This window comes from Lactuca virosa, chromosome 1 (genome assembly GCF_052849685.1).
Source record: "Lactuca virosa cultivar CGN04683 chromosome 1, Lactuca_virosa_CGN04683_v6, whole genome shotgun sequence".
Taxonomy (NCBI): Eukaryota; Viridiplantae; Streptophyta; class Magnoliopsida; order Asterales; family Asteraceae; genus Lactuca; species Lactuca virosa.
This window is the reverse complement of record NC_136426.1, coordinates 296,513,951-296,526,704: the sequence shown is the minus strand read 5'-3', so window position 1 is coordinate 296,526,704 and position 12,754 is coordinate 296,513,951. Positions and strand designations below refer to the sequence as shown.

At 34.1% G+C, this 12,754-nt stretch overlaps 1 protein-coding gene across 1 annotated transcript; it reads left to right on the top strand.

Moving 5' to 3' along the window:
- Positions 1-409: 409 nt before the first annotated feature.
- On the top strand, positions 410-7,208 carry LOC145167363 (proline-rich spliceosome-associated (PSP) family protein). Its single transcript, XM_079086553.1, has 18 exons — positions 410-752; positions 1,510-1,629; positions 1,738-1,866; positions 1,955-2,017; positions 2,670-2,777; positions 3,190-3,267; positions 3,801-3,893; positions 3,977-4,063; positions 4,153-4,254; positions 4,332-4,451; positions 4,531-4,590; positions 5,284-5,420; positions 5,553-5,634; positions 5,792-5,850; positions 5,963-6,008; positions 6,095-6,186; positions 6,317-6,386; positions 6,970-7,208. The coding sequence occupies exons 1-18, from the start codon at positions 504-506 to the stop codon at positions 7,039-7,041; spliced, it is 1,767 nt and encodes a 588-aa protein (XP_078942679.1). The 5' UTR covers positions 410-503; the 3' UTR covers positions 7,042-7,208.
- Positions 7,209-12,754: the final 5,546 nt, after the last annotated feature.

Genomic DNA, 12,754 nt, shown 5'->3' with positions numbered 1-12,754 from the left:
AATAAACAAATCCTAATGTTCTTCGTCGTTTCCATCTTGGAGGCATGGGAATTGAATGAGGCTTATCTGGCAAAAGGTTTTAATGAGATTCGATCATTGGCTAAGGAGAGAAGGGCTACTAGAAGGTAATCAGACGAACTGGTTAATTGATCCTAATTATAAGAAATTGAAAAGACAATGATTTAAATGAAAAATGAAAAAATATCATGAAAAAATATCATGTAAATATCATGTAAAATGTAGGAGGATATTTAATTTCCTATAAAAGTTAGTACTTTTATATGGTTTATCTAACTAAATTTTATTAAGTTTATCTTTAGATTTAAAAAACAAGAAGTTAAAAATCAAAGTTTTCTAAAATTAAGGGGTTTGCGCCGGTAGCAGATTATCAACCGACCAAAAACCCAACTCGAAGCGGATATAAATTATATACGATCCTTCATATCCCCCCGTCATCCTTCAGTAACCACACCGGCGACATCGTCACCCTCATCGATTCCCCGATGACAGCTGAAGTGGCCAACGGCGCTGTGGCGACCCTGTCCTCTTACCCTAAGGGCGACGTTAACAACAATACGAATACGAATCAGGCGTCGAAGAAATCACGAGAAACTGACCGCCGTCGGAGGCGGCGTAAACAGAAAAAAAACAAGTCCGTTGGAGGTGAAGAAACCAACAACGATGCTTCCGCTAAGGACGATGGTGCCCTTACCGGCGATGATAACGCAAAAGAGAACTCCGATCCTCAGAAGGTATTACCTCATTACATTTTCGTCTTAGGGTTTCGTAAATTGTAAATTTGTTTTGTTTTCTTATGCTTGGATGTTTGAACCTGCCACGAATTAGGGTTTTGAGTTCATCGTTGCGATAGATTAACTAATGCATCCTTTCAGTTACTCAATAGCTTGATCGGTTTCACTTTTTAGATGACTGTACATATTACTAATGTGCACTAAATGCCTGTGAATTAGAAGTTGTAATCTTGAATCTGGATACTACTTTTTTCCAAGTTTTATTCTACAAATTAGTCGAGAATCAACCTCAAATGCTATACTTGGTTTGGATTTGGTTTGGGTTCTATTCATTTTGTAACGTAGTACTATAATGCACTTAAACAATTACATATGCTGCTATCTATGCACGGGCAAAAGTGCTACTAGATTTCATAAGATTATGCCCATTGTCAAACAACTTGCAGTTCTCTAGTAAGAGGCAGATCTATCATTTAGTTCTTGTTGGAGATTTGACTCTTGATGGAGATATGTAAATTGTTTGACAATGGACATAACCTTATAAAATCTAGTACATCTTTCTGGGCTTGTTCACTTCTAATCAATGTGTTAGTTTGTGTTTGTTTGGATGGATTGACAAGTAATGGGACAAAAAAGTTATATAAGTCTTTATAATTGTTTCAAAGATAATGATTAGTCAATCTAATAATAACAATAATAATGTTTTTGGTCAAAGAAACTTGTCAATAATTACAAGAATTGTCTGCTTTCATAAAAGGTTTTGGAGCAAGTTGAGATTGAGTATATCCCAGAAAAAGCAGAACTAGATGGCTATTTCGATGATGAATTCAGGAAGATCTTTGAGAAATTCACTTTCAAAGAAACTGCTGCCTCTGAGGTAGAAGCAATCTCTATGTTTAACTTACATTTCAAATCCTTAATGCCTTAATTGCTGTGTTCATGTTATTCTGATGTCATCCCTTGTTTCTTGATATAACTCATTCAGGAAAACGATAAAAATGAAGAGACTGCTGCAAATGCAGCATCAAACAAGAAAGCTAGTTCTGATTCAGAGGAAGAAGAACAAGATGTTCAACAGAAGGACAAAAGTGGCGTCTCTAATAAAAAGAAAAAGGTTAAACATTGTGCTTTCTTTATTGTTTTTGGCTGGATTTTTGTTGTTATTTCTCAACTTGGTGCTAATTTATTACATGCTTATCCAGCTTCAAAGAAGGATGAAGATTGCTGAACTGAAGCAGATAAGCACAAGACCAGATGTAGTTGAGGTGGGGATCGAGTTTTCTCTAATGCATTAGTATGGTTAAATGCAAGAAACAGCAGCATGCTTTTATTGATTTGCTTATTATAGCATCCTACTTTCATTTCTTCATATTAAAACATTATAGATAAAAAATCTACCCAATTATAGCAATATTATTGAAATAAAAGCAATTTTCACTGCTGTAATGGGATTGTTTTCAAGGTGTAATGTAGGATGCTATATGACTTGAATAATTAGAGGGTGTTTGGGATTTCATCTCAAAACAACTTATTAACTTATTGGCTTTTTGAAAAGTCAATAACTCAAAGAAAGTGTTTGGCAAAAAGAAAAGGACTTTTAAAACAACTTCTCATTAACCCTTCAAAAAGGAGATTTTAAGAAGTTAGAATTTGTAACTTTTCTAAACTCCTTATGACTTTTTGAGTTGTAAAAGTCAATATTACCTTAAAATACCCTTAAGCTAAGAAAAACACTTTTAAAAAAACAATTTATTGACTTATTGACTTTTTCCCACCATAAGTCAATAAGTCCTTTTTTCTAAAAGTCATTTTGAGGATCAAAATGAAATCCCAAACACACTCTCTTGCATTTATCCACTCGTATTATCTTCTGCTCTGTGCTGACATCATCATATGATACTTTGTTATGAGTTTCAGGTATGGGATGCCACATCAGCTGACCCTAAACTACTGGTTTTCCTCAAATCATATCGCAACACAGTTCCTGTTCCAAGACATTGGTGTCAGAAGAGGAAGTTTTTACAGGTGTGTAATTACCATAATACCCTCCAAGAAATTTTTACTATTGTCAGCATAAGTTGCATTGATAGGTGTATTTAAAGTTTAAAAATTAAAATTAGGTTCTTATAAGAGAAAATACTTAAATACTTAATTGAGGTTTAAGAGAGATGGGTGACTGATGAAAGATAAGTTGATGAGGTTTTGTCTTATATTGGATATATGTGGTTGTTGCAGGGTAAAAACGGATGTGAGAATGATGGAGGCTGGACATGTATGTGTTTTACAAAGGGAACCATTTCATGGTTTCTCTTTTAAGCACTTACTATATATAGTGATGAATAAATAATTAATGATGAATATGTTTATAAATGTTGTAATTTATGGTTTTATTATTATATTTTTAGTGGATCTCATCATGTTTTGAATCGTGTGGCAGGGGAAACGAGGTATTGAGAAACAGCCTTTTCAACTTCCTGACTTCATTGCAGCCACTGGGATTGAGAAAATTAGACAAGTAAGATTTATTTATTTAATTTTTTTTAACTCTAGTAACATCTTTTCTTCCTCTGGTTTGTGGATTTTGATGGAATTCAATGGAATTGGAATTTGGGATACCATTCCATTGCGTGTTGACAGAATCCTTTGAATTTTGTGTTTGATTGATTTTACCCTTTGTGGGAATGGCGGAAGGAATTCAGTTCCATTTTTTCTTTTTTAGTAAATTTCCGAAGTACCCTCGTTATGTATATGTTGTAATATATAAAAACAAAACTCAGTTACATATATATACTTGCAAAAAGAACAATTCCATCTTGGTTTTATTAGATTTCAGTATTATTTTTTAAGCATAAGTAGAATATGTGTTCTTTATTATAACCTAACCTTATTTGAATTTTAATGATCTTCGTTTTGTTTAATTTTTAATTTTATAAAAGCTCATTTATTCTAATAAATCTCTAGATTAGAGCCAAAAGTATACTTTGTGTTTTTTATTCATTTAGTTAATTTTTGAATTTTCTCAACTGCTTTCTTTGAATCTTTTGACAGGCTTACATTGAAAAGGAAGACAATAAGAAGCTTAAACAGAAGCAACGTGAGCGAATGCAACCCAAAATGGGAAAAATGGACATTGATTATCAGGTTTTCATTTTTTTATTTTTATTATTACTAAAAATTATAATTTCCTCAATGATTCCTTTTGCTAATTATTATACAATATGCAGGTACTTCATGATGCTTTCTTCAAATACCAAACTAAACCAAAGTTGACATCACATGGTGACCTTTATCATGAAGGAAAAGAGTTTGAGGTAATATAATTATTAATAATATAATATCTTGAGTTATAAAAAATGTTTTTATCCATTTGATTTTCTCACATGTTTAATTAATTATACAGGTAAAACTTAGAGAGATGAAACCAGGAACCTTATCACATGAACTAAAAGAAGCTTTAGGCATGCCAGAAGGTGCTCCTCCTCCATGGCTTATTAACATGCAGGTAAATAAATTATAAATAAACCTCTTTTGCCTTTTCTTTTTTTATTATTTTTCTTTTTCATAATTTATAATATGCAGAGATATGGCCCTCCACCTTCTTATCCACATTTAAAAATTCCTGGTTTGAATGCTCCTATTCCACCTGGAGCCAGCTTTGGTTATCATCCTGGAGGCTGGGGTAAGCCACCTGTTGATGAGGTAGGTTTATTTATTTATTTATTTATTCATTTTCTTAGCTTCTTTTTTTATATATAACTTTTTTTTTTATTGGTTTAAGTTTGGGCGCCCTGTTTATGGTGATGTTTTTGGACAACAAGAAGAATTGCCCAACTATGAGGTACTCCTACTCACATCTCATGCCACATCAGCAACACATAAACAACCTTTAAAATTTATAAACCTATCTACACTACTCATATACTATGAATGGGTCCCACTCTCACTCCCACCTAACCTGTATATTTTTATATTAAATCATAAACACAAGACAAGTATTTACAAGGGAAGCAATTATTTACCTATGTTTATAATGAAAAATCTGAAAATAAAAATTTCATCTAAAGTTTTTTTTTTCTAGAATCTTAATTAAAATGTATGCAGAAAAGTCATTATTTTGATAAAATCCTAAATGTGTTTTTTTTAACATAAAAGTCCCGATTATTTAATATTTTGCACGAAAAAGTCCTTATTTTTATTTTTACAGGAAATGACAGATTATCGCGTAAGTTTAAATAATCGGGACTTTTCTGTTCAAAAAAAAGTTAGGACTTTATTAAAATTTTTCCCAAAATAATGGGACTTTTCTGCATAAAACCCTAAAATGAAAAGAAAAACTTGCAAATAATATTTGGTTACCATTTTTGTTTTCTGTGTATGATTAAATCTGTTTCACAAAAACATTTTTACCTTTTCTTATAAAATAATATCAATAACAAGTTGAATATAGGTAAAAAGGTGCAATCTATTCTGTATATTTTGTATTTTGTAATAAATTAAGTTAATATAATATATTATCATAAAATTATTATAGGAAGAGCCAGTGGATAAGACAAAACATTGGGGTGATTTAGAGGAAGAAGAGGAGGAAGAGGAAGAAGAGGAAGTGGAAGAGCAATATGAGGAAGAGGATTTGGAAGATGGCATTCAGTCAGTTGATAGCCTTTCAAGGTCTTATTTTCTCTTTCTTTTCTAACTACCTTTTTATTATCATCATTATTATATTTATAATAATTACATTTGATGTGTAATTAAACTGATTCATTTTTTTATTTTTTTTTATTTTTTTTTATTTCTCCTCAGTACCCCAACTGGTGTTGAAACTCCAGATGTTATTGATCTCCGAAAACAGCAAAGGAAAGAACCCGAGAAACCTCTGTATCAGGTAGCTTTCTCTTTTCATGCTTATATATATATATATATATATATATATATATATATATATATATATATATATATAATATAAATGTTTTTATATATATTTAAATAATATATATCCAGTGGTTTTACTTTTATCATTTATGTTGTTTGATTTGGTAAAGGTGCTGGAGGAAAAAGAAGAGAAGATAGCCCCAGGAACTTTGCTTGGAACTACACATACGTATGCAATCTACTTCTTTTTTTTTTTTTTTTCCTACTTCAATAATCAATATAATGCATTTATATGTTCAAAGGTAATTTTTGGAATAAGATCTTTTTGATTTTGGTTGCAGGTATGTTATAGGAGGTGCACCTCAAGATAAGCCATCTGGTAAAAGGGTATGTGTACTTTAATTTCTACTTTTATATTTTTGTGGTGCTCATGATTTTTTTTATTAATTAAAAATCATTCTTTTTTAAAACAGGTTGATTTGCTTAGAGGTCAGAAAACAGATAGGGTTGATGTCTCTTTACAGCCCGAAGAGTTGGAGCTCATGGATAACGTTTTGCCTGCCAAGTAAGTGTTGAATATTCATGGCCTCAACTTTTTTTTTTTTCAATTGAGGAGGGTATTTACGTCATTTTCACAAGACGATATATAAAATTGAGAATCATTATGTAAAAAATGCTTTTGTTGTGGTTGTCAGATACGAGGAAGCCCGAGAGGAAGAGAAGCTTCGTAGTCAAAAGGAGGACTTCAGTGATATGGTTGCAGAGGTGTGTAACCATATATATATATATATATATATACTCATTTTAATAAATTATTTAACATTAAAATAAAATAGTTTATGGGTAGAATAGTCATTTCAAAGATGAGTACCAAATCCATAGTTTTTGGATAACTACAGGGGCAATCTATGTAGTTTGTACTCTTTTTGTGCCTAACCTTATTATTCATTTTAATGAAATTATCAAAAGCAAAAAGTTTATTAAAAATCAGGAAAGGGTAAAATTGTCATTTTAGGTCAGCCAGGGACAAGAAGGGTTACAAATACTTGGGGACAAATTTGTAATATTTAGATAGCCACATGGATGATTTATGTAGGTTTTACTTCTTTATGCTTTCATGTATATATTGGGTAAGCATAAGCATTTTAGTCAATATGTAATGAAACTATAAAGAACAAAAAGGAACATTAAAAAGAAATCATATAAAGGCAAAATAGTCATTTTAAGCGTTACTTTACATGCACGATTTATGTAGTTTTAACTCTAATTTATTCATGCCTTCATGGATACATAATTTTTTTTTTTTTCATCTTTCTTGTTCTGACTTGGATGAATATATAAATTGCAGAATGAAAAGAAGAGGAAGCGAAAGATGCAAGAAAAGGACAGCAAATCGAAGAAAAAGGATTTCAAATTCTAGTTTTATTTTCTCCCTACAGGGGTCTTTCTGTCTTTTTACTTGGGGCATAATGTATGAGGTTTCGTGGGCGAGAAGATATGATGAATGTTGTACACTCGTAGGTTAATTGTTGTTTGATAATGATTACTTTTAACGAGGTTGGATCTCATCCTTGTTTTTACTTTTTATTCTGAATCCTTGTTTAGGCAGGCTGTGTTTTTGTTGCATTTAGTTGGACAGGATTGGATTTAACTTGAATGATGAATCAACAGACAAACGAGGAAAAAGGGTTTTAGTTAGTTTTAAGGTTTTAACAAAACATATATCAAAGCCTTAAAGAATAAGAAGAATAACATTATTCCAAAAGAATGAATTTGTAAGGAAAATTCATGTGTAGAAAAGTCATGTAGTTGGGGTGTTTGCTCAAAAAACTAGTAATCAATTTGGAGGTGAATTAAAGTCGGAATAAATGCTAAACCGGATTGGTGTTGTACAATTGTAGCCAGGACTGTTCACTATTTGGATAAAACCGAATTGTCCAATTGGGTAATTTGGATTGGACTATTTGGTTCAGATTTTTGGATTTTTGGATTGGTTTTCAACGAAACCGAATTATTATTTTGGATTTCGGATTGGTTTTGGTTTATAAAATAAGAACCGAATAGTTCAAAAAAACCGAATAAACATTTATTATTTATTATATCTATAGTTATTTATTAATTATGTAATTTATTTTTTCAAATAGGTTAAAAAACATTTCACCCGATAAAAAAACATTAATATGCATTTTCTCTTAAAAGTTTTCTATCTATAAAATAATTAACTACAATATATATTCTTAATAGTTGTTTGTAAATTTCAAATCACAACTAAATAATTTGTTTTTATTTCTTGTGTAAAATTGGGTAATATTATAATTATATGTCATTTTAAAATTTTTGGTTTTTGAAAACCGAATTATAAAAACCGATCCAACCGAATTGTAATTGGATCGGATCGGATCGGATTTGAATTTAGTTTGGACTATTCGGATGCATGTTTTGAATACCGAAATTAATTTGGATTCACTTTATTGGATCGGATCAAACCGATCCATCCAAACGAACACCCCTAATTGTAGCCAAACCTGGTGCTTGCTGATTCGAAGAATATAGAGCAAGAAAACTCTCCACAGAGGTCTGTTTGTCAAGAGAAGATTGAGAGCCAAGGGTTTAAGAGTTGCTTTGAAAAGACTTGATGAAAGTAACTATCGACCTTTACAACTTAAGGATTGAATATATAGGTTCTAACTTCTCAGTGATAAGGATAGAAAAAAAAAACACGAGTTCAAAACACCCAAAGATAAACTTGGAGTAACAATAAAACTAATAACCAATTAGATAAGAAAAAAACTGGAAACCTTAAGGATTGAATATATAGGTTCTAACTTCTCAGTGATAAGGATAGAAAAAAAAAACACTGAGTTCAAAACACCCAAAGATAAACTTGGAGTAACAATAAAACTAATAACCAATTAGATAAGAAAAAAACTGGAAACGTCTTTGACAAGAAAATACATAGCATCATGTCTCCTTGGGTAAGAGAAGCTCCGCCTTTGAATTTGGACTTGTCTCTTTGCAGTGCTTATGAACTGTACTTCATAGGCTAGGGACGATTGTTGAAGATGAGTCGATGCTCGAATGAACATTTTGAAATGCAAAGACGAAATCAATGGTAGTTCCATGTATACGGGTCTGATCTAGCAAAGTTGAATGAGCATGTATAGCACTTGAAACAAACATATTCCCAAACTCTGGTTAGTAGCATGATTGTGAACAACTCAACTTCTGCTAGTTTCATTTCCCATGTGTTGATGTTATCCTTAACTAGACCGCTTAATATATTATCCAAAGCTTTGTTAGTAACCTTGAGTCTGATGTGGATGATATGTCGTGCTCATATCGAGATTAGTGTGCAACAGTTTCCACACCAATCGCCAAATATGGCCTAGGAAATGGGTATGTATATCTGTTAGACACAATGGAAGTAGCTGTGAAGACAGCAAAATTCCTTGAAGAATAACTAAGCCACTGTAACTACATTTGTTGTCCGCTTACAAGGAATAAAGTGAGCCATTTTCGAGAAATGATCGACCACCACAAATATCGAATCAAAGCCTGTTTGTGTTATTGGCAAGCCCAAAAGAAAATCCACACTCATATTGTCCAAGGTTGTGTCGGAAGAGGAAGAGGAAGATACAACCCAACGTTGGAAGGATGACACTTAGCCAATTGACAAGCACGACATCACCCCACAAAGCGTTCAACATCTTTGCGCAAGGACGACAAAAAATACGAATGTGCAAAAAAAAAATGAAGGGTCCGATCACACTCCATATGACCCTTTGAATGTAATTCTTGAATGAGACAAAGCCGTAGACTACAATCAGGAACACAAAAGCTGCACACCCTTAAAGAGAAGCCCATCGTGCATAGTAAAATCCGAGCGCACACCCTGTTTTACATAACAAAGGTGTTCTATATCACAAAGGACCTAAGTGAAAAATGGGTTTGTGGAGTACAATTCTACAAAAGAAGCAAACCTTGACACACTTACATGCATAGTAGTGACAAGGCAATGACACTGACTAAGAGCATTTGCTACTTCGTTTGATTTCCCCTATTTATGTCGTATGGTGAAAGTAAATTGTTTGAGAAACACAATCCATGTTGCTTGTCGCGAAATGTGACATCCCCATTTCCCGGTCAGAAAATAACATTTTTATATATGCTTATTTTAAAAACAAAGTTTATTGATAAATGCGAAATTTGTCCCATAAAAGTATTTCCGGAGAAATGTTTTTCATTGATTATTAAAAACTTTGGGATGTTATAACTGATACAAGAAGCATAAGCATAAACATAATTACTACTGGACTTACAATATCTAATGGTCTACATTTCCTTTAATCTCTCATCAGGTCCGAACATCATTATCTTTGTACTGCTTCCTGTGATACAAAGAAACTAAGTAAGTCAGGTTGGGAAACCTTATGAGTACATAGGGTTTTCAACCCATAATAATATAGTTAATTTGTTTAATTATCTATTTCATATCAAACAATTAACCCAATTACCCATCCCCGTTTTCTTCTTATTTCATCCATAAGGATTTATCCTAAGGGCCATCACTAGGTTGTTGACAATATTGTTTCAGAAATTTCTCCGCAATACATGTCAGTATGATTCTTTCTATTTTCATTCCTAAGGATTTGTGCTAACGATCATCTTAATCATCATTGCCGACAGTACTGTTTCAGGAATTTCTCCGCAATACGTGTCAGTAGGAAGTATAGTACATCAAATGGGCACAAAGCCCATCACCTACATGTTATAAACCTGCCTGTGTTCCACGAGATTGTCTTGAATAGTCTAGCGGTCGTCATCTATACTATGTTAGATGACTACATCATTGGTACACTAGTACCATTCCTACATCGTTGGTATACTAGTACCATTTCTACATCATTAGTGCACTAGTGTTATTAAAGTCATGACATCCTATTGTCATTTTCATCATACTATGACATCTTATCAGTTTCGTCTCTCTTCATACTATGACATCTTAACTTTCATCATACTATGGCATCTTATCATTCTAATATCTCATTACCCTTCATTACCCAATGTATTATATTCATGAAAATACCTAGTATAAATCATATAAAATCTATCTTTATAACATTTCATCTAAAACAGAACATCTTTGCATATAAGCACATATAACATTCAATTATCTAAATACTTTATATCTATGTGTAAGATGAAAGTAAGTATGCACTCACTTGTTAAAGTGAATGATTGGAAATGTGGGCAGCGCTTCGCTTCAACACTTAGCTTTTCCTTTGATGTGACCTAGGTTCATATCATTATGTCTTAGTCCTATATTCCCGGCGACTAATGATAGTCTATATTCCTCACTAATCCCAATTTCTACATCAAGATCTATCAAGTAAGGAACAACCCGGTAGGATCATATCGAAAGTAGGGTTTGTTTGGTATACAGAGTATACTGTTTGGAAATCCCATTTTAAACACCTCACTAAATCCAACCTAGACATCATCCCCGTATGTAGATCAATAAACATTTTGACTTGGAATCACTGATAAATCTTATTTATAAATTCATAACGACTATGAATATAAATATAAGTTACACTGAAAGCGATATAAGTGTAGTTTAACTTACAAAGATTTTCCAGACAAAAGTCTGGAAATTGCACCGGCAGAACTTTGGCCTGATAGCTACTAATGCGGGGCACTTAGGGACCCCAGAGCTTAGTTAGAATCTTAAAAACTAAGGAAATTTTCGGCCAAAATCGAGAGAGAAATGTTGGGAAGGTGTGAATGTCGAATGACGGGTTGCTGCCTTTTATAGGCTGGATTTTTACTGCACCGCACAACTAGCTATGATCGCACAGGCCTCGCCCACGGGTCTCACCCAAACCATACTACGGAGTGGCCTTGCCCCCAGGTCTCACCTATCTAGGGCTACGCAGATATAAATCCACCTCGAATCCTATCTACATACCCTTTCCTAATTTTGATCATGCTGACTAGGAGATACGGGCCTCGCCCACCCTCGCTAACTAGGAGATACGGGCCCCCGCCCACACTCCGCTATCTGGCCGTTAATGAATGCTGTGACTATCCCGCAGTCTTATAACATTTCTACGCTGTCTAGCTGCTAGTGAATGCTACGACTATCCCTCAGTCTTACAACACTTTCCATACTGTCTGGCTGCTGGTGAATGCTACATATATCCCATAGTCTTACAGCACTTTCCACGTCGTTCATGCACACGACCTAACATCCTGGCTGAACTCCCGTCCTGATGGGAATTTCCTCAACCTGGTCCCCAAAGCCAAATATCGAACACCAAAAAGACTCGAACCCTATGTTGGGAAGTTTCCCAAACTCCCAACTCACATACCTTTCAAACCAATCAGCCACTTGGGCCGCCCTCCTTCCCGACGAGAATGCGAACTCATCCTAAATTCACACTTCCTTCTGTTCCTGAAACCTTGGAGAATTGTCCCCGACTTTGATTCAACTAACATCTTACAACACACTAGGCTGGAAGGATTCCCAATCCTTCGTATTATCCCGTGATCAATATTGCTGACAACCAACGCTTACCACTGTTAGTGTTCCCAAAACTAACCAACACTAAAGCAGTAAGACTTTTGAAGACTGTCAGAACACTTCCTGGGTTCCAATCACACTTGCTACAGCTACCGCATCCTGATAACCCACTATATAAGGAGACGGCTTCACACTACTACTCTAAGACTCATGGTATGCAAATGACATATAACCCGAACCTAAGCAAGAAGTATAACTCCAAGATACAATTACTCATATGGATGCGAGACAATAGCAATAAAATCATACATAAAAACTGATAGGAAAGCAAAAGATACGCACCTGCAACATTGGAAGCTGCTCGTGTCTCCTCTGTAGTAAACTGGAAAGCCCTGCTCCTCGCTACAGGCGCCTATGCCCGACCCTGACAGCCGTCGGTGATCCTCAATGTCCCAGGGGCAGGTGCCATCACCTGTCCCGTTGCATCCAAACTCAGACATTGGGCCTTCTTGTGGCCCCTCTGACTGCAATGAAAGCAGATCAGGTCTGATCCCTGGGTGGTGGTAGCAGTACAATCCCTGCTATAGTGACCGATCCAACCGCACTTGAA